We start from the raw sequence: 22,026 nt of genomic DNA on the forward strand, positions 1-22,026 counted from the left end.
TTCATTCTATAGAGGCTATGTAAAATCATGATAGTGGATGAGTTTATCAGGAATTTAAGGAATGAAATTTGGTTATTTGAATAATGAAATATTGGAGAAAAATAACTGAAACTAATAAATAAAACTGACAAAAAATAAAAAGCAAAGAAAATCAAGAGATGTAGTGTGATTAAAGAAATAGTCTAGAGAATGAGGAAGAGATCCACTCTGTCAGTGAAAGTCAACTATGAGGCCTCAACTGACTGAAGCTTTTCAGTGTTGATATTGCTGGTGGCCAAGACTAGAGCAACAATTATGAAAAGCCTGACTGAAGCAGGTTAATGGATGAGGGACACAGAAAAATCAAAGACAATAAATACTAATTTTAGAAAGTTCTGTTGTAATTGGAGGCAGAGATACAGGTGATAGACAGAGGGGATAATGGGATTAAGACAGCTGCCTAAAGATGAGGTTTGTAGTAAAAGGAAGGATCCAATATAGAGGGAAAATGTTGACGTGAAAGAGGGAATCTGATAGAGCCATATCCTTAAGAAGTTGAGAAGAAACAGAATCTAGTGTATACATGGAGCACAGGCCTTAGGAGCAAGATTATTCCTCTACAGAAGGGGTTGCCAACTTTTTTCTGTGGAGTGAGACTGTAAATAGGCTTTGTAAGGCAGGCCACACAGACTGTGTTGCAAGTATTTAAACCTGTTGTTGTAACATAAAAGCAGCAAAGATAATATGTAAACAAGTGAGCATGATTTACTACAATAAAACTTTATTTACAGAAACAGGTAGTGGGCCAAATACGGCCCACAAGTTTTTAGTTTGTTAATCCCTGCTCTATAGTAATAGGAACGAATTAAGGTTTCCCCAGTCCTATTCCAGTGCTCTCTTTACTTAACCATTTATAATCTCTTTTAGTTTTTGCAACAGCACGGAAGAGTGATATTATTTACATAAAGAAACTAAGGCTCTACAAAGAATTTCAGTAATTTTCTTAATTCTTAAGATCTTATAGCCAGAATTTTAGAATTCTAGAAAGTACTCCTTTCATCAAATCATATCTTGTTGACTCTGTTTTCAATAAAGAAGTAGATGCCAATTCTTACATCTTTAAATCTTCTGGCTTCAACAGTTAAGGCAATACGAAATTCATTTTCTAAATCTGTATACTGTTGATTCAAGGCAGCAATTTTTTCTTGATATTCTTTTATAGCTTGCTCATGCTTTCTCTCTTCGTTAGCTATTTCTTTAGCTAGGGCTTCCTGGAACTCAGCATTACTAATAAACTCCTTTGCCTGAAGTTCTTTCCTGGAATGAAAAACAAAAGTTACTTGGGAAAAAAAAAAAAAAACCTTCAAGTAATTTAAAATATACTATATTCCTATTATTAATTTGAGATCAGCTTCTTAATTTCAAACACAGAAACTGGACATAGGAAGGCAGATGAAGAGTATGAGTCTTAGCTGATTGTACATTCAGTAGTGATGGGGATAGAGGAATATGCCAAATTTTAACTTTATTGAGATACTTCAGAAATTATTCTATGATGTCTAAAGTTCTTGAGATGCATTTGCAGAAGTAAAATTCTACTTCACTATCTTCTACTTTGGCTGAATCTTTGACCAACAATAAATACAGTCCTACTGATACTGATGACTGTTTAATAAAGTTAGTTAAAGTTGAAATTACTCAACTTTTTTTTTGATGTAGGACCAGTTTTTTTTTTAATGTTTTAAGATTTTTAAAATTTATTTATGCATATAAGAACTGGGATATAGACCAGAGGTGTGTGTGTGTGCGGGGCAGTGAGAGGATTCACCAAAGACAGAGCTGGGGAACAAAACAGGCAGATCTACTGAAATACACTGCTGAGGGGAGCAGCAGGCGAGACAGGAGAGGTCTGCTGCGCCATGTGGATAGCAACCTGGCCAGGGATTGAACTCATGCCACAGTGACTGGCGATAGCTTGATAGTGCTAAGACTTAACTCCTGTGCCATCTGGGCAGTAGGGCCAGTTTTTAAAATGTGAGCTTACTCTTCCATAATTCATCAATATTTTTCTTGACTAAATCAAACCCATAATACAAAGTTCACCATTTCCTGTTTTAACAAGCTGAAAGAAATTTGTAAAGGAAGCTAAGCATAAAATTCTAGATTTTTGTTATTATTTCCCTCCCATTTTTATAGTTGTTCTACCCACATATATGAGAATTCTCCCCAGAGCATCAAAATTAATTTATACATTAAACATTTTATTTATGTCAGGAAAAAACAAAATAAGTTTGGGAAGAACACAACTAACTCATTGACGATCACACAATTCTACTGGTAGGGCAGTAAGTAGACTAGCTATTTGTGTTCAAACACTGCACATTTTATAGAACAGGTATTGGTAAACGATAGCCCATGGGCCAAATTTGGCCTACTGCCCTTTTTTTTAAATGGAAATAAACTTTTATTGGAACACAACTGCCAATTTTTTACATATTCTTTGTGGCCACTTTTGTGCTTTTATAAAGAAATAGCTAGGTATGGCCTGCAAAAACTGAACTGCTTTCAAGCTTGTCCTTCACAGGAAAAGTTCATTTAGAATAGAATATCAGATATATTCTATGTAGAATATTGATTAATTTAATAAGTAGTTACTTGGAGGCCAAATAGCTGTCTCTATAATACAATGGTCAACTTTTGGTTGGATTTGGAGAAATGCAAAAAGAATTATAAGTATATACTATAATAAAGACATTTATTTTAAATAGTTCTTACTATAAAACTATAATTCTAATACATACATAAAGAGTCCATGAGATAATTTTGTCAGCCTTCACCACTGTCTAGTTTTAGGTGTGGGGCAGAGGCTGGAACCTATAGCTTTCTTTTCCTTCTTTTTCAATTTTTTAAAAATGATTTATTTAATCATACATACAAGAACTGGGGTGCAGGCCAGAGTTGTGGGGGGTGAGGATTCACCAGAGACATAGTGGGGGACAGAACAGGCGGATCTACTGAAATACACTGCTGAGGGGAGCAGCGGGCAAGTCAGGAGAGGTCTGCTGCGCCATGTGGGTAGCTCCCTGGCCAGGGATCAAACTCGTGCTGCAGAGGCTGCGGATAGCTTCATAGCTTGCGTCTTAACCCCTTGTGCCACCAGGGAGGCCCTCTTTTCCTTCTTAAAAAAAACAATATTTTTCTGATATATATTTCACTTACCTGTGTTCTTGTTCTTTCATTGCAAGAAGTTCATGAAATTGTTGTACTTGTTCTTTTTCATGATGAAGGGAAGTTCTAAGTAAGGTGATTTCTCTATCAGCAGCCGCAGCTTTTAGTTCTACCTCTTGAATAAGTCTCATCTGAGTAAAATATATACAACTATAGAATTTAGATAATCATCTCTCATGTCATTTTAATACCAATTTCCCAAAGAAAAGTTCCTTCTAAATAAGACCTAGAATCTAAGCACCCAGAGATTGCTTTCTCATAAAACAAGCCTAACAACCTGCAATATTTCTACCAACTCTCCTTATAATTGCTCTATGAGTGCTAGCACTCTTAATTCTGAAATAATTCCACAGGTTAAACTACTGTTACATTTAAATTACTTTTTGCATATAGTCTAACATCATCTGTTTCCCATATAACAATATATTGATGATTTGCTTCAGAACAGAAACTATGGATTTGTGTTAGTTCATATGACTGACAGGATTAAGACAAGCAAATACCTGTGCTGCTTGCTGTTGCCCTTTTTGCCTTTCCATTTTTTCTAATGCTTTTTCCAGGGTTCTTAAATGTCTAATGTGATCATCTTGTTGCTCTCTTGCTTTAATCAATTCAATAGTTAGTTTTTTAACTTCATTCTGAAGTTTGTGAACCATAATTTCAAGTTGTACTTTGGAACTTCTCTCTTTAAAAATAATTTCCTTTAGCCTAAAGCAGAAATCAAATGGGGCTTTAATAACATTATCCATACAAAGAGGATAAAAATTGTAGTCAACATTAAAAATTACAGTGGAGAGGAAGAACTGAATATTTTAATATGAGATAAAAAAAAATGCCTGAAAAACAGTATAATATGCCTAGCTCTTATTCCTGAAACTAAAGTTGTGCAAAGGAAAATATTCTACATAAATTAATGAAACTTATGTGAACTTCACTACACAAAACAAACCTTTATTAAAGACCTAATTTATTTCAGGCATTGTGCTAGGTGTGGGATTAGAAAGCAAACAAGATGACTAAGATACAGCCTGTACCTTTAAGGAGCTCAATATCTATTAAAGGAAACAGAGAAAGATATATTTACGAAGTTTTGTGAGGGAAGTGATCTGTGAATAAATACCTGGAAGTCAACTTGACTTCCCCAAACACTGAGTATTGATCCCAATTTTGTATTAGTTAGAGGCCCAAAAACTCTTAACTAATTTAAATAAAAAGAGACAATGTGTTGACCCAATACAACAATTCAGAGGATGGGGTGGCACTATACAGAAGGACCACTGAAATCAAGCACATGAACACCATCAAGACTCTGATTCCCATAGGCTGGTTTCAATCTTTCCTATCATAACCTTCATAGTGCATGGAGAGGTCAGTAGGCGGCTACAACATCTCTAGTTTCATAGTCTAGCAGCAGCGAAAACCAAACAGAAAAGATTACCTTTTCTAGGTCAACATAGAAGAGCTATACGAAAGGTTATGTTATGATAGCCCAATTTGGTTCGTATGCCTAGTCCATGCAGCAATCACTGTGGCCATAAGCTAAGGCATAACGTTCACCCAGTCTGGGTCAGGTGCTCAGCTCTTAACCAATTATTACAGGCAGAGAACTGGTTGATAATAGGTACAAGTCTAGGGTTTGGAAAGAGGGCAGTGACTATCAAAGACACAACCGCATGAGGGGTTATTGAGCTAGGTAGTCATTTCAAAGTGTATTTACTGTAATTTCCAAGCTATAACTGAAAAAAAAATCTATATATTCAATAACTTCTATACTATAGTAATTCCTCCAGTTCTTGTCTTTACATTCTCTTCTCTTGCCTTTGAGGGTAGTTTCTAAAGTGCTCTTCCTCTGTTCATTCTCTTAACCTATTAGTTTGGTAGGTTTTATGAAAACAGTATTGGAACTTACTTTGTGGGCTATATGGGGGATGGGATCAGAGAAGCTACAGATCAGCAGAATTGGGACAATCATCTAAGCAAGACATAAGGGCCTAAACAAAGATATGCATTTGGGGATACAGAGGAGAAAGTTCAACATCTTTTAAGAAGTAAAATGAGGGCCTCCCTGGTTGCACAAGGGGTTAAGCACCACACTATGAAGCAATTCGTAGCCTCTGCAGCATGAGTTCCACCCCCGGCAGGCCAGGGAGCAACCCACATGGCACAGCAGACCTCTCCTGTCTCGCCTGCTGCTCCCCTCAGCAGTGTATTTCAGTCAGTCTGCCTGTTCTGTTTCTCACTTTGTCTCTGGTGAATCCTCTCACCTCCCGTATCTCTGGCCTGTACCCCGCTCTTGCATGCATAAATAAAAATTCTTAAAAAAAAAAAAAAGAAGTAAAATGAAGGAGGTATCAGTACCAACTGGCAGTGGCATATGACATGAGAAGTGGAAGGGAGCAAAATAATTATTCAGAAATTTTTAACTTAGGTAGCTGACTGTATAGAACACCATTTATTAGGAGAAGAGGTATAAAATAAGAGAGCAGGATAAGTCTACTTAAGGATGTGTTGACCTTAAGATACTTATGAGCAATGTAGGCAAGGTATTTTTAGTAGATAATTAGATGAAGAGATCTGCTTATCAGGAACTCTGGTGAAGGTGTGGGGCTTAGAGGCTAGGTATTAGAAGCATAATAGAGAATATTATTTTTTGAGATAACATATACTTATGTACACCAATGTCAGACCCTGTGTTAGGTAGGAGGAATACAGAGTCCCTACCGAGTTACATAAGAGACTATATGGATTTAATCCTAAACAAACATTTGGGGGTACAAATAAAAGCAGGATCAGAGAAAACAAAAGCTTAATTTTTGAGATAATCATGAATACTTAATGTGGGAAATATGGCACACAATAGAGAGGTTAAAGAAGGTTAAAGACAACGTGCACCTGAAGCCTTCCAATTTAAATAAAATCTGGCTAGCAGTCTCACATAACTTCCTCTAATATGCTACTAAATAATACCAATAAAACAGAATAAAGGACAAAATAAAAATTCATACACCTATAACTAAAAACAAGAGAATACATAAAGCTAAGATCGAGGAGGAATTTCAACAAGTCAAATGACTAAATTAAAATAAAAACAACTCCTAGAACACCCGAGCTTTGTCTCATAAAACTGCATCTTTCTGAAGGAAAAAAAGGGATGTATCTGCAGAAACAAAAAAAAAGAATATGTATCCTTTCTTCCACCATCTATTTAAAATTCAGGCTCTCATAATCCAGCATTCCACTCTTTTGGCTCTCTAAATACCCAATGCAAACGAAAGTGCTATCTGTCTGAGGTAATCAGAGGACTATCCTGTTTCTTTACCCTGTCTGACATCTTATTGTATCAGTCAATAGTAGTTCCCAAAATGAGTAAGGCAGGAATTTGGTAGGTGGTGGTGGGCTGGAAAGACTAGTGGTAGCACAATGCAATATAACTTACAAAGTATAGAGGTTCTCATAGAACCCATGTTGGGATTGTAATTTTCCCTATAGTCATTTCACAGGCACAAAGTATGAGATAATTAGGTAGCGGAGAATAGAAAATACATTAGTACCAAAAAACTTTACTTGTTAAATTCCTAAAAGGACCTGGGGATTGGGCTGGAAGCTATGTACATCAACTTATTTATCAATTAAGATTGTAGAAGGTGAATTAGCTACTGCATAATTAGACAGGAAATGGAACCAAGAACAACTTCCCCAAATCTATTTGTTGGCAAATACCAACAGAAACTGAGCCTTCATTCAAGGCCTAGAGAGATAAAAATCAATAGAAACTATTAAAATAAAAATCTTATAATTCTTTGAGGAAAAATATAACTTTAGAAATAATTTCCTATAGGAAATAGAAAAAAAAGTTATCATAATTTCAGAAAACTATTTTGTATACTGACAGGATGAATAAGTTAGACTGTCTTAAAGAATATAATACAGGAAAACAAAAAACCAGATGAAGTGTGAAATGGAATGCGTAATATGCAAAAAACAGAAACATCAGAGTTAAGAAACTTGGGTTGTTATCAAAGTAGATTATACAGAAGAATATACAACATACACTGAATTAGAGTGTCAAAAAAAAGTTTGCCAACTCCCATCCTTTACAGAAACCAATACTATACTGAAAGTTTGTCAATCCCTGCTCAAGCGTTCTGTTTTTCTTTACTTATAATTCTTATTTAACTGATACGTTCCAGCTTGAGGGCTCAAATAATTGTACCCTAAATCCTCCACTTATATAACAAGCTAATATTGCACCAAATGTTCAAACTAAAACCACATATACTATTTTTGATTATACTATAGCTCGTTACTAAGGTTTTTCTGTTCCAGTTTCAGTATTCATTGTGCTATGAGGTAGCTGTTTATAGAATTTTCCCTTACCTGTCAGTCGTAATTAGAGCCAGGCTATGAATATTATTTTTTTCATTTGCATGTTTATGCAATTCATCAATATAATCCATGAGATTCTTTTCAGCTTGTTCAGCTTTCCATCTCTTTTCTCTCTCTTGGTCTAGCTGTTCAACAAGACCCTGAAAGCAAGTGTTTTTTGAAATTGAAAAAGTTACCCAACAGCTGATAGACTCAATTTTCTCATTTAGAATATGGGAATAAGAGTATGTAATTCAAAGGGCCTTAGAGAGAATTTAACAAATTAATAAATAAGCATACAGAACTGTGCAGAACAGTGCCTGGCACATGTTAATCACTTAGTAAATGTTAGCTGCTATTTTTGTTGTCATAATGATAATTATTACTGTTTTCTGAAGGACTTCTTTGAGAAGACCAGTGGATTTCCTTAGGTATTCAAAAGAGATCCCAAAGTTAGGAACCACAGTTTTAAGAAATAAGGCTGAAGTGAGAAATTCAGTGTCTGTTTTCACCTCCACAAGCATATAGCAAATGATTTCATGTAAATAAACATGTAATTTCCATTCCATAAAAAAAGGCATTAATTTTCTTGGACTAACTTAATATTTAAAACAAACATTATTCACATTCCTTTTTTCTTAATCTCCTAAAACATACCCGGTAAGTGTTATCTTCGGAGTTACTTCTGTCTACTTTAATTATTTCATTCTTTGGCACTTCTGGTTCTATTATATTACTGCTTGTTAAAGATGATCTCACATACACATCTTTGAAGAAAGGTGGTTTCATTTTACGATTACAACTGCAAAGAATAAAACACAAGAAGTAACCCAAAGAAATATATATTTATACTTTTCATAACTTAGACAAGGACCATTACCATAGAAAGGTTCTATTATGTAAATCTGTAAGAATATAATGACCAAATCTAACCCAGCAATGCTTAAAAATCCAGTCCTTAACTTTAGAAAAGAAAAATGTCACAATAAGATGGCTTCAAGGAAGAAGCCAGCAGTGTTAATTTCAATCTGTGTATCTTATTTGAATTTCTAAAATTAAAACAAGTACCTCATAAAAGGGTTGCTATTTTTACCGTGGTGCCTAATAGTCTGAATAGTTCTGTAATAACATGGAATTTTTGATCTTCGAGGAATTTTTCTATTGCATTCTTTTCTGTTTCCAAAGTCACTTTCAGAAGTCATATCTATACAGTCCATTTTTGGTGTAAGGTCTTTCTCGGGAACATTATCTATTAAAGAATTAGAAGTCTAGAATAAAAAAAAAAAAGTTTGGTAAACATTTAATTCAGTATAAGAGTAAAATCCAAAATTTTCTAACCTGTTTATAAACAAAGAATGCTTGGAACTAAGGATGGAATTCAGTTTCTGGTATGGAGAAGTAAGCTTTTATCAGATTGACTCTCTTTTTTAAAAAAAAAAAATATTTATTTATTTATGCATACAAGAACTGGGGTACAGGCCAGAGGTATGGGTGTGTGTGTGAGAGGATTCACCAGAGTGGGGAACAGAACAGGTAGATTGACTGAAACACACTGCTCAGGACAGCAGTGGGTGAGGCAGGAGAGGTCTGCTGTGCCATGTGGGTAGCTCCCTGGCTGGGGAGATGAAACAGTGGCCGAGGAGATGCTGCAGTGGCTATGGATAGCTTCATAGTTTGCGTCTTAACCCCTTGTGTCACCAGAGAGGCACCGAGATTGACTCTCTTAAGGTAAAAATTATAAATGCCAGGAAATATAAAACAGAACAACAAACAAAAACTAGCTGGAGGCCCTGGAATTCAAAACTTAGAAGAATGACCAGAATGAAATGTTTTTTGCTTTGATGGTTTTTAGTCTGGGGACATATTACAACAGCACTTTGCTGGAAGTCTTAAAACAGGTAGAAAAAACACAGAATTTGGGGCTGAAGAATCAGAGAACAGTATGGAGCAGACTGCAAGAGCCCAGTAAGGTATTTAAGAAAATGAACTATTGCTCTTTATAGCTTAAGCTCAAGCAAGTTAAATGCTTGCTATAACAAACATATCAACATTCTTTGGAGACAACCTACAGATTCTCTATAACTCAACATTCAGAATGAACAGGATAAATTCCAAAATTACTCACCAGAGAGAGAATCAGGATAATATGACCTATTCTCAAGAAAAAAGACAATCAGTGGAGACCCAAGAGGACTCAATGTTTGAATGAGCAGATAAGAATTATTACAAATTAGTGATCATAACTATGCTCAGTGATATAGGTGAACTTGAATATAGTTCAAGTGGATATTATTCAGTACAAAGAATACAGGGGGGAGGGGAAACGTTGGTAAGATGTATAGAGCCCCAGGAAATCAAGGGGCAAAATCAAAAGGTCTTAGTGGAATCTGAAAAGAGAGGAGAGAGAGAATGGGACAGAAAAATATTGAATAAATGATGTCCAAAAAAAAAATCCCAAATTGAATAAAGACATAAATATACAGATTTAAGAATCTCAGAGAACTCTTAAGCAGGGCTCATAGGCAGAAAATCATCCATAAGCACAATGTAACCAAACTGATAAAAAGCAGAAGTGAAGATACATTCTTGAAAGGAGCAAAACAAAAACAACAAATTATATTCAGGAAATCAAGAATTTTAATTGTTGAATTTGCATTCAAAGCTATGGAGGCTCAGAGATAGTACTAACAGGAAAAAAATGTTTTCTAAATTTAGAATTCAAATCCAGCAAAAATATCCTTCAAGAAGACACAATGAAGAGAATTTGCTCTTCTCATATGTGCACTTCAAGATATGCTAAAGCACATGCAAGAGGCAAGTCCTGATTGAAGAAAATGAATATCAGAAACTAGAGTCTTTAAAGCAATGAAAGCATCACCTCATATACAGGTAATTACAAATGACTTTCAAATATTTTTTTACTCTTAATTTCTTTAAAGCAAACAGTAAAACACTGTCTCGTGGAGTTTATAATACATCCAAATGAAATATATGTGACAATTACAACAAAGTATAATGTATGTAAGAATTTTACACTTTACATGCATTTTATTTTCAGTATACTTTGAAAAGTTATTTTTAGAGCAACCACACACACACACAGAGCAGAAGTATGACTAAGGTACCAATAAACAAGTAATGTTGAATTCTAAAAATATATATAACAGAAGTAGAGAAAGTGGAAATATGAACCAAAAAAGAGCAGAAAACAAACTATAAAATGGTATACCTAAATCTAACTTTATCAATGATTACAATAAATGTTATGGACAATGACCTCATCAAAAGACGTGATGGCTGGATTGAATGAAATAAAAAGGTCGACCTATATGTAAACTCATTTTAAATAAAAAATATACTGACAAATTAAAAATAAATGGATGTCATAATAAACTACCACTTCACACTCACATGGCTATCATCAAAACAGAAATTACAAGTTGGTGAGGTTGTGTAGAAATTGGAATCTTCATACACTGATAGTAGGAATGTAACAGTGCAGTTGCTTTGGAAGTACTCCTTAAAAAGCTAAACACAGAATTATGATGTCAACTGGAAACTTCACTACTAAGTATTTAGCCAAGAGAAATAAAATTTAAATCTGCACAAAACCTCTATATGAATGTTTACAGCAGCATTATTCATAGTAGCCAGTAAGTAGAAGTCACCTCAATGTTCATCAAATAATAACAGAAACATAAAATAGGGCATATTTATACAATGGGCTATTATCTGATCATAAAACTAAAGGAAGCACTGATACATGTTACAAAATGGATAAAACTTAAAAATATGCTAAGTGAAAGAAGCTCGTCATGAAGAACCACGCATATTGTTAGACTATTTACCTGAAATTTCTGGGGTAGGCAAGACTATAGAGAAAACAGATTAGTAACTGCCTAGGGTTGGAGGGAAATGATAATAACTACTAATGAATACAAGCCATTGAATTATGTGTTAAGTGAATTATAGCTTAAAAAATGCATTGCAGGGCCTCCCCAGTGGCGCAGCAGTTGAACGCTGGGTTGCAAAGCTGCCCGCAGCCTCTGCAGCGCCGGTTCGATCCCCGGCTGCTCCCCGGCCACCAAAGGAAGGTCCCACAAAGCGCGCAGACCTCTCCTGCAGCCCACTGCTCCCCTCAGCAGTGTACTTCGGTCCTTCTGCCTGCTCTGCTCCCCACTCTGGCTCTGGTGAATTCTCTCACCCTCCTGCGCTTCTGACTGTACCCAGTGCTTGTATAAATAAATAAATAATAAATATTAAAAAAAAAATTTTCATTGCATTCAGGGGGGTGTGGTGTTTAAGAAACAACAGTCACTGTAGATCAGAGGAATTATGCTAGTGCCGGGGTCAGAAATCCAAATAGCAGTGAATTCTTAGAATTGTATTCATCCTCACATCTCAAAGATTCTAAAAACCAGAGAACCAGTAGCAGGGTTAAAAAGGGATTACTACCTCAGGAAAATAGAGATTAAATTGGTAAGCATCTTTTGTAAATAGAAATTGAAGCAGGAACTATGTAAATCAACTTGCTATTCAGCTAGGTTCTAAATGTGGTTTTTGACCACTAAACAGCTGAAGAGAGCAAAAGTAACTCACATACCCTCTACAATTAATAAATACTTGGAATTCTCAGTTTACTTAAGATTGAAATAAAAGATGGATAAGCAGAAATAATATGAGGTAGAGAAAAACAACAAAGGATTTACACAATAAAGACTTGAGGGTCACCAAGGAAAATAAGTGAAAAAATCATGTTATACCTTTACCAACCACTACTATAACAGAATACTATAAAGGAAAAAATACATACACACTGATATGTTAAATACAGATCGGCTTTGGTTTGATGAGCTTGTACACAACTTTAATTTTGCATTTTCTTAATAACTTTTTTTCCAATAAACATTGCTTAGAAAAATGGGAAAAACAGTTACATCATTGTGAAGCTGTAAAATTTGATGATATAATTTCTCAAGTTTTACCTCATTCTGAAAATTGTCTTCATGATTAACTTTCTCTGGTTCAGAAGATGGACACACAGATATAACAGATGTCAAATCAGGTTCTGTTTGTGTAGTTGTAAACTGATCCAAAGGCGCTATTTCATCGATGGGTGGTGTTACCACTGGTATACTGTCAATGATCTACATCACAGAGACAAACCAAAATTCTTTAAATTTACAATTACCTATCAAATGTTGAAGGTGTCTTTTATATTAGGAAAAAAATACATACCTCATCTTCACTTATATTTAGGGGAGAATTAGAAGAAGCTAAATTATCCAAAAGACTTAAGCACTGTAGACGTGATGAATTAATTTCTGACAAATTCACTGGTTCACCAAATATGTTCTTGCAATCTAAGATTCTAAGCTGTGGCAAAGTCTGGAGAATAATTGCTCTGTACCCTTGGAAAACAAATAATTCAAAATGAAATTTAAACATTAAAAAAGAAAAGGCTAATTATTTATAGAATAACCCAGATTTACCAGCCACCAGATATATAATCCAAATGATAACATTAGTTTTGGAATGCAACTGACAAGCTTATAATTCTTAGGTCCCCCACCCCTCCTGATGGTCAGAAATTTAAAATTATTACCTCTTGATTTATCTTTTCATAAAATTGCTTTAGAGCTATAAATATTGATTATTCTAGCTAGGAAGCCAAACATTATTTATCTATATGATTAGAATAAATATATATCAGGATGTAGACAATAACCAGAGTCAGATTTTAGCTAGTGAGGCCTCAAGCATTAGTAAATTAAACATACCCACTTTCCCCTGTAAATAAGATGAAGTCAGGCAATCTATTAAGTATTCAGGAACATGTTTATTTTTCCTAATCTGGCAAATTAACATTAATTTGGTATTTAGGCTAACAGAAACACTCTCATTTTGCTTAACCACATATTTCTAGCAAAGACTGATAAAATAGTTGGAAGAATTCTTTTCAAAAGAAAGAAGTATGGGAAGTTAATATATGAAATTTTGAAGTAAGAAAAGTAATTTCAGTAATGAGTATCCCTTCAATTCTGGAAAGAGGGAACTGTGTTGAAATACTTTATCTAAGAAAGATAGTAAAAAACAAATGTCATACTATAGGAATTAGTTCCAAAAAAAAAAAAAATCCAACTTTGTAGATTAGTAGAAAAATAAAATTTTCTTCTGAGTAGAGAGTTTTCCCAGAAAACTAAACTCTGCCATGATATTTAGGGAGACTATCATACAATCTATCATGTCAAATCTATCCTTTTGTGAAATAAAATTATTAAAGCAAATCTCCATTCTGGGGAAAACCTTTCCATAGTTGGATATTTATGACAGAATGGAGCCTCTATAGTAAACTTCTAACCAAGCTGATCTTTAGAATGTAAAGATAGAATGTAGAATATTCTACATTTGTGTTCTATTACTTGGCTAAGCCATCCACGATAAATGAATTCTGGGCTGCTTTATCTTTGTTAAGTTTAAAGATTCTGAATTAGACCAAAGGCCACTTCAGCAGTATCATCTATATTATTTTAAGCTCTCTTCTTTAAAAATAATAGTTGAGGGCCTGCCCGGTGGCGCAGCGGTTGAGCGCTAGGTTGCGAAGCTGCCCGCAGCCTCTGCAGCACCGGTTTGATCCCGGGTCACTGGGTGAGGGTCCCACATGGCCTGCAGACCTCTCCTGCCGCCCGCTGCTCCCCTCGGCATTGTGTTTCGTCAGTCTGCCTGCTCTGCTCTCCACTCTGACTCTGGTGAATTCTCTTACCCTCCCATGCTTCTGACTGTACCCAGTGCTTATATAAATAAGTGGATATATCTTTAAAAAATAATAATAGTTGATTTATTGATAATTTCATATATTCAAATAGTATAAAATACAAACTATACATAACAAAAAGTCCTCTGATGTTCCCAGGTACCCATCCACATTTCCTGATCCCAGCTACCTAATAATGGAGTTATATTATGAGCTGCTTTGGTATCCTTTTAGATATATTATGTACATACACAGCAAATAACATATATATATTACTTTTCACACAAATAGTAGCCCAATATGTGCCAAGTTTTGCAACTTGCTTACTTTTCTTTCTCTTAACAGTGTGTCTTAGAGATCATGGTATATCAGAAGCTAAAAAGTTGCAAAGCTTAAGAAAAATAAGAAGTCATAGATACCAACTGCAGGAAATAATTATTACAAAAAGTACTAAATTATTTGGCCATACCTGGTAAACGACAGACAGGATTATCCTCTCCATTTTTATCCAAAATAAGGTAAGTCAAGAAGTGTAATCCTACTGTACATTGAAGTAAGTGATGGATGCTATCTATAAAATTCCTATGTAGATCAATATATCTAAGTTTAAATTTAATACCATGAAGGGGAATCAAACCTGCAATAGAAAAAAAGATGTGTTTGAAGCTACAGCAGTAATTTTTCCAAGAGCTAGTTAAAAATAATTTTTATATGGGTTATATTTCAAGAGGTAAAAGACAAGCATTAAAACCTTGCTGCAACAGCTTCATCTAACCAACAGGGTATAGGCAAAATGTTGATGAAAACACATGCTTGACATCTCTTTGAGGTCTTAGTACAGTTTCCTACATTCTGGTTAAAACATTATTCTCCCCAAACAGATCTTCCTATAAAAGTTTTTTGTGCTATGGCTAACCTAGGTTTTACATCTATTTTTTATTCAGTTTCAGCTTTAACACCAACAAAAAGAATTATGACAAAAGCATACCTCTAGATGAGATTTGAGATAAAATTTATTATTCAGTTTTTCAACATGCTGAGCTCAAGAAGAATATCTCATTACATGTGGCAAACATTTAGCATCACAAAAAACATGAACATATCTACTTACCACTAAGATCATTTATGTGGTTATAAGATAAATTCAGGCTAGTCAGATTAACCAGTGCTTCAAGTCCTAAAATTAGGATTCAAACAATCAATTAATCATAGTTACAAAGTGATAAATATTACAATACTACATTAGACTGTTTTGAAGTAAATCTAGTTTTGTTAACAACTGAATTTTATGAGTATTTTGTGAAATACTGTCAAAAGGGACTTAAATCACCTTCCTTATGCAAACTATTAAACGATAATCAATTACAAACCTTCTATTCTTGTAATCAAATTGCAGGACAAATTCAAAGTACATAGTTTAGTCAGTGTGTTGAGCCCTTCAATTTGACTTATTTGGTTAGATGATAGATCTAAATGTTGCAAATTCCAAATATGGTCTATGGCGTTGATCTTAGAGATATTATTGCAATGAAGATTGATGGCATGAAGGGTTGAATTTAAAGATAGCTCTGATATGCTACAAAAGAAAATGATATTATCGAAAACAAGTTAAAAATGGATTTTAAAATCATTACCAAATAATTAAAAATTAACAAAACAGCATGTAGATAATAATATATATAATGAAATCCCTTCTGTATAATGAAATCACTGTATAATGAAATCCCTTCTTCTTCTGATAGCTTTGTTGCAGAAATAAATTCCAGTGTTTTACCCAGGCAGAGGAAGAACAAGCTGTACTTTAGGAATGATGAGGTCAGGAAAGCTTTATTACTCATGGGTAGTCCCATAAGGTCTGAGCACTGGTCTAGAGACAAGAGAGTTTCTTTTATACATAACCACTTTTCTTGATAAAGTTGGTTAGTTAGCATACAAATTCTTGACACAGAAAGAGGGGAAGGATACAGATCTTTGAGGATGGCCTGGGAGATCAATCAGCCTAGTAAGCTGCCAGACCTTGTTTAGATATGCTTATTAAGGAAGCAAACTTGTTATTTATATTTCCAGGTCTATGACTCTAACAGAGAGAGATTTTCCTTTTCTTAGCAGTTCCCTTTCAGCTTTGATATGTCTCAAAGGTACAGTGCTTCTTACCAGTTAACCAGTATTTTTGTTCATTTATATAAGCAAGAAACCTACTTAATTGAGGCAAGTTCCTTGGGCATTTCTAGCTTCTGATATAAATACAAAGTCATAAGCATACTGTAATTGTAAGGCTCTCAAATTATAATACCCCAGTTCAAATCTGCACTCTACCAGCTTTTTTGCTGTTACTTGAGAAAATGAATTAACTAACCTCTCTAAGTATCAGTTTCCTCATCTCATTTAATCTTCACAGTTCTAAGCAGTAACATAAGGATAGATAACGTTGTGTAAGTTAAATAATTTATCCAAGTTGCTGTATTTATTACCCAACAGAACCAGTATAAATCTGTATCTGACATTGTAGTTTATAATCTTTCTTCACTCTTTGCAATGGTTATTTAACTCACAGTAATTGATTTCAAGACATCAGTAATTCCTAATTCTAGTGAAAAAGTTTGTCTTCCCTGTTGAACTTTAGAATGTACCTTCCCTAAATAGAGTTCATCTCTCTTCACTCTCAATTACTGTTATTTATAACAGGATTTTCACCTGAACATAGTTCCAATAACACAAAGTACAGTACACAAAGCTCAGAGGTGCTGGAAGAGGTACAGTTCAGGAACTCATACACAATGACACGTGCATCTGTTCCATATTCTGTAGCAACTATCATAAAGCTGCCAGGACTCCTAACCCAGGCAGCAGGGAAATGAGAAGTTTAGCAATCAGGGAGTAAAGGGAAAACAGGAATTCAGAACTGCTTCCAACTTAGCATTACGATGTTCAAATTTAAAATAAGAATGAAAGAAAGCCACGAAACACAAAAACACCTTGACTGTCATAAAGTCATCCAGCTCATCCCTTTCTCTTCGAGACTGAAGCACATAATCCCGGACAGATAAAGAAAAAGCAATTCTAAATATCAAACTAGCTATCTCTAAATGTGACTGAAACATTCCCAATTATCTAGCTTCTGTCACTTATCCGGCTATCATTTAGTGCCAGACCCTTATGGTATTGACACATGCTCTTAATGGCAGTCTTTTATTTTCTGAAACATTTATTTCTGGAAATTAATGTGCAGATAATGTGGAATAGTAGAAAATGCAGAATGAAATTATTTCCAAGTAGGGTGGAATTGAAACAATCGCTCACCAGCTGCATGAAGTTGGAAAAGTTAGCATCTCTGAGTCTCAGTGTTGCCACTTGTAAAATTAATACCTTGCAGAGTTGTCTAGAGGATTAGTGACAGCATATATACATGGACACATGTATATGTGGCATTCACTCAGTAAATGACAGCTATTATTAAGTATAATGCAAATAGTCCTTGGAAAAGCATCTTGGGGAATTGTGACTCAAGATGCAGAGCAAAATGCTTTAATTCTTAGCAGCAAGTTTCGCATAAAGGAGGGCACAGCCCAAAGGAACTGCATGAACAAAAGCAGAAAAACCCACTGAGAAATACACTGCCTGTAGCTCAGTACTCTCTTGACAGTGTAACTGCAGAAATGGTCAGACTGAAGAGGTCGGCAGGGACCTGCCAGCATAGCAAAACGAAGAGCATACCTGTAGGCCACGCACAAATTTGGGTTGCACGAAAAAGAGAAAAAGCGAACTCCATGTATATTCAGTACTTTCAAAAAGTACACGAATAGACAAACCTTAGTACTCTGCAAAGCACAAGAATGGCGTAAAGAGAATCGAGGCAAAACCTTCAAGAGTGGGAAACCTCAACCGCGGCCAGGCATTGGGCCATGCCACCTTTTATCGGGGTAACAGAAGGAGAGAAAAGACAATCCCCGAGAAAACCAACAATTAGGGCAAACAAAGAAAAAACAGCTGGTACAGCAAAGAGACACAGCAAAGAAAGAAGGAACGTCAAAGGCTAGTAGAGAAGCAGGGCGCGGGGGCAGCTTCCACAACGAGGGTCCGCTCAATCGGGCATTTCAGGGGGCGGTTTTGGGGGGGGCACGGCGGGCAGAGGACCCGCAGCGCCTGTTGGGGGGCTCCCCACCGCTGCGCCGCACCCCGGTTCGGCCAGGCCGCCCGCCGCTCTGCCCATCGCCTCTGCCCGGGCCGCGCCGGCCCCCGGGCGCCCTTTACCTCCTCAGGCCCTTGTCCATGAAGCACAGATCCCCGCAGGTGCAGTCGCCGTCGTCATTTTCAACTTCCTCCTCCACGGGCGCCTCCATGGCTCCGGCGACGGGGAGCGGGGTCTTAACCGGCGCCCGGCACTGGGTCGCAGGGCCCGGAACACGCCTCCCGGTGCGCGGAAGCCGGGCCCGAGGGGGCGGGGCGGGGCGGGGACCCGCCCATCAACCGCCGCCCGCGCTTGCCCGCCCGGCGCGGCCGCACGGCCGGAAGCGCGGCTACTGCGCTGGGGCGAAGCTCCGTGTGGCTGTGTCTGCGGCGCGACTCTTGGGGCTTGCGGTAAAGCGAAACTCAGAAAACCTGCACTGTGTCCAGTCCTGCCCTTTACACTTCCCCACCCCCCCATCCTTATATCTACTTTTTTTTGAGATTTTTTTTTTTTATGCATACAAGAGCTGGGCACAGGCCAGAGATGGGGTTGGGGTGGGGAGGATCCACCAGAGACAGAGTGGGGAACAGAACAGGCAGATTGACTGAAATACACTGCTGAGGGGAGCAGCGGGGGAGACAGGAGCAGTCTGCTGCGCCATGGGGGTAGCTCCCTGGCCGGAGATCCAATTTGTGCTGCAAAAGCTGCGGATTGCTTCGTAGTGCAGTGCTGAAGCCCTTGCACCACCAGGGAGGCCCAATAGATCTACTGTTAATTCGGTCCTTAATCATTTGTGAGATTGTTAACTTAGGCCAGGTGCTTGTCGATGCAATGAGAAATCAGATGAAGCCCATTCTCATTCCTGGCAGTCCTCAGAGTTCAATGAAGGAAACAAAGAATTGACAATGCTTTAGGGTTGAGTCTTAGGGAGATAACACCGGAGATTTTCAGCCAGCTGTCTAGTGCTGTGGGTAGTGGGTGGTGAGGACTGAGTAGGCTTGTGAGGTCAAAGGGACTGCTGGGGATGAATGGCTTTCCAGGTAGGAACACAATATCCAGAAAGCGTAAAGTACCCTCCTACTCTGATTGCTACCTAAGTCATTTTAATGTTTAAAAATGGAAACGAAAGGTATATTTCAGTTCTGAACCTGTTGCTGCACTGAACAAAATTCTTCGATGGTCCCTCATTAGCAACCAAATAAAAGCCTAACTTCCCAAATCTAATATGCAAGATATTGCCAGACTTAACTGTCACTAGTGACCTATTGTTTAGCTAAACCTATGATTTTAAAATGTGCAGCCATAATTCACTGTTTCTTTGTCATGTGTCTGCATCTCCTTCCAACAAGAGGTGGGAACTATTTTTTTTTTTTTTAATTGAAGTTGGTTTACATTGTTGTTTGTAATTTAGAAGTATGATTCCCCTTGCCAGTGCTGCTCCAGTAACTCCCACCACCAAAACACCCATAATCCACCAAGGGAAGTGGAAACTTTACTAGCACCTTGATTCTGGGCTGGCTTGTGATTTTTCTTTCTTTTTTGGGGGGGTGGTGGTTAACAGAATTCATTTAAAGAGGTGATGTGCTAGTCCCAAGCCAAGGCACCAGGATATCTTGCATGCTTCTACTTCTTCTCCTGAAGACTTCCGTGCTGTCATTTGCTAGCCTTCATCTCCCTAGGGTAAGCTTACTTGAGGATGAGAGACTATTGGAGCAGAACCAAATCACCCCAACCAAGGATACTCAGAGATAGCTAGTTGAATGCAGTCCACATTACCAAATGACAGAAATTGGAGGTAAATAATTTTGTTTTAAGCCAGCCAGTTCTGCAGGTGTATCATGTAGTTTAGATGACTGAGATGGTCACTAATTCCATATAACTCATTAAAGTAGAGATTTTCTATGGAAATAAATATTACAGGTTTACCTAAGACAAATGACTGATATGAGAAACAAATTATATTAGGATGATATTAAATACATTGTATTTTTCTTTCAAAATTATGGACATTTAAATAAATCTAACCAAAAATTTAATTATAATTACAGGAGTTCAAAATTGTAGCCTCAGAGCTAAGGATTGATGACCTTTTAAAAATGATAGTTTATTGAATTAATTAATATTTCTGTTGTTTGGTTTTTTAATCACAAATGCTTAGAGACCTGCAGGTTTGCTTCTAACTCTTTATCTGAAGAACAAAATTTATTGAATTGCTTTCTATGGATCTCAGGTCTAAATTTCAAAGAGACTATTATTAGTATTCTAAATAATGTATAATCAGCATTTTTCAATTACTGGACTCTGTAGTTTTATTTCATGATTTTTAAACTATGTTTCAATCTTGAACTTGCTTAAATGATGCATATGAAGTGTTTGTTAAGTGCAAAATGAGCAATTTGTGTGGAATAAGTTTTAAGGGTGTGAGATCAAGCATAAAATAGGCAATCACAGTGGGCAGCAAGGTGGCATCGTAGGGGAAGCAGAGAAAATGATATCATTCTGGGAATGATAACTTATTTAGAAAGACAGATGTATGGTGAGGGTGTGTGTGTGTGTGTAGGCAAGAGATGAGGACAGAGGTTAGTCTTGACTCAGATTTTGGAGAACCTGGTATGGCCCAGTGAGAAAATGATATTTGGCTTATAGGAAGGTGGTGATGGGTTAATGGTGTTGTGGTTGCCACATTTGTGAGAGTAAAACTGGGAGGAAATTCAAGGAAATAAGAGTAGAATATTTAAACAGGAAAGTAACAGGATTTGATTCCTGTTTTATCACATTGCCTCTAGAAATTGTATGGGCGCTGAAATAGAGGAAGGAAATTAAATATGAATGTATAAATTAGGAGGGTGTTACAGCAATCGGGTGGAATAAACTAAAGCCTGGACCATGACACTAGGGAAAAGAATGAAAAGGGGAAAATGCCTGAGTGGATGTTAATAAAGTAAATTTTATAAGTGTTGTTGGCTGGTTTCGATGTAGGGTATAAGGCAAGCCATAGCTGTTTTTACTTCTTTTTCTTTATCTTGGCAGTTTAAAAATATTTTGGGGGCCTCCCTGGTGGCACAAGGGGTTAAGCACTGCACTTTGAAGCAATCTACAGCCACTGCAGCATGAGTTCGATCCTCAGCAGGCCAGGGAGCAACCCACATGGCGAAGCAGACCTCTCCTATCTCACCCGCAATTCCACTCAGCAGTGTATTTCAGTCAGTCTGCCTCTTGTGTTTCCCGCTCTGTCTCTGGTGAATCCTCTCACCCCCTGCATCCCTGGCTTGTACCCCGCCTCTTGTATGCATAAATAAATAAAATTTCAAAAAAAATTCTGTTTGCTTTTTACATTCCTTTTGGGAAAAAGTTATGGTATAGTATTAATATTCTGCAGTTTGTATTTGTCTTTTTCTATTCAAATCAAGATAGCACTTTTTCCTAATTTCTTAGAACACAACTACAAAGTCATCATTTGGCTTTTTAACCATCTAGAATATATTTAAGCTCTTTTCAAAATAAAACCCAAAACTTTTTAAATTTTGTGATA

At 36.6% G+C, this 22,026-nt stretch overlaps 1 protein-coding gene and 1 long non-coding RNA gene across 3 annotated transcripts in view; one reads left to right on the forward strand and one right to left on the reverse strand.

The window, feature by feature from the left end:
* LRRCC1 (leucine rich repeat and coiled-coil centrosomal protein 1) overlaps positions 1-18,747 on the reverse strand; it is a 30,366-nt gene extending 11,619 nt beyond the window's left edge. For both annotated transcript variants that reach the window (XM_037504644.2, XM_054692150.1), the window contains exons 1-12: positions 18,578-18,747; positions 15,697-15,902; positions 15,438-15,503; positions 14,796-14,963; positions 12,811-12,983; positions 12,558-12,719; positions 8,641-8,840; positions 8,230-8,374; positions 7,585-7,733; positions 3,711-3,915; positions 3,199-3,338; positions 1,095-1,296 (exon numbers count right to left, since the gene is read on the reverse strand). In XM_037504644.2, coding sequence (XP_037360541.1) covers positions 1,095-1,296; positions 3,199-3,338; positions 3,711-3,915; positions 7,585-7,733; positions 8,230-8,374; positions 8,641-8,840; positions 12,558-12,719; positions 12,811-12,983; positions 14,796-14,963; positions 15,438-15,503; positions 15,697-15,902; positions 18,578-18,666 — 1,905 coding nt within the window. In that variant the 5' untranslated portion in view covers positions 18,667-18,747. The remainder of the gene's footprint in view (positions 1-1,094; positions 1,297-3,198; positions 3,339-3,710; positions 3,916-7,584; positions 7,734-8,229; positions 8,375-8,640; positions 8,841-12,557; positions 12,720-12,810; positions 12,984-14,795; positions 14,964-15,437; positions 15,504-15,696; positions 15,903-18,577) is intronic.
* An 89-nt stretch (positions 18,748-18,836) lies between these two features.
* On the forward strand, positions 18,837-21,781 carry LOC129145395 (uncharacterized). Its single transcript, XR_008550929.1, has 3 exons — positions 18,837-18,904; positions 20,056-20,289; positions 21,525-21,781. It is a non-coding gene; the product is annotated as an uncharacterized LOC129145395 (long non-coding RNA).
* Positions 21,782-22,026: the final 245 nt, after the last annotated feature.

The sequence above is a fragment of the Talpa occidentalis genome, unplaced genomic scaffold (genome assembly GCF_014898055.3).
Source record: "Talpa occidentalis isolate TD23 unplaced genomic scaffold, MPIMG_talOcc4v2.1, whole genome shotgun sequence".
NCBI lineage: Eukaryota > Metazoa > Chordata > Mammalia > Eulipotyphla > Talpidae > Talpa > Talpa occidentalis.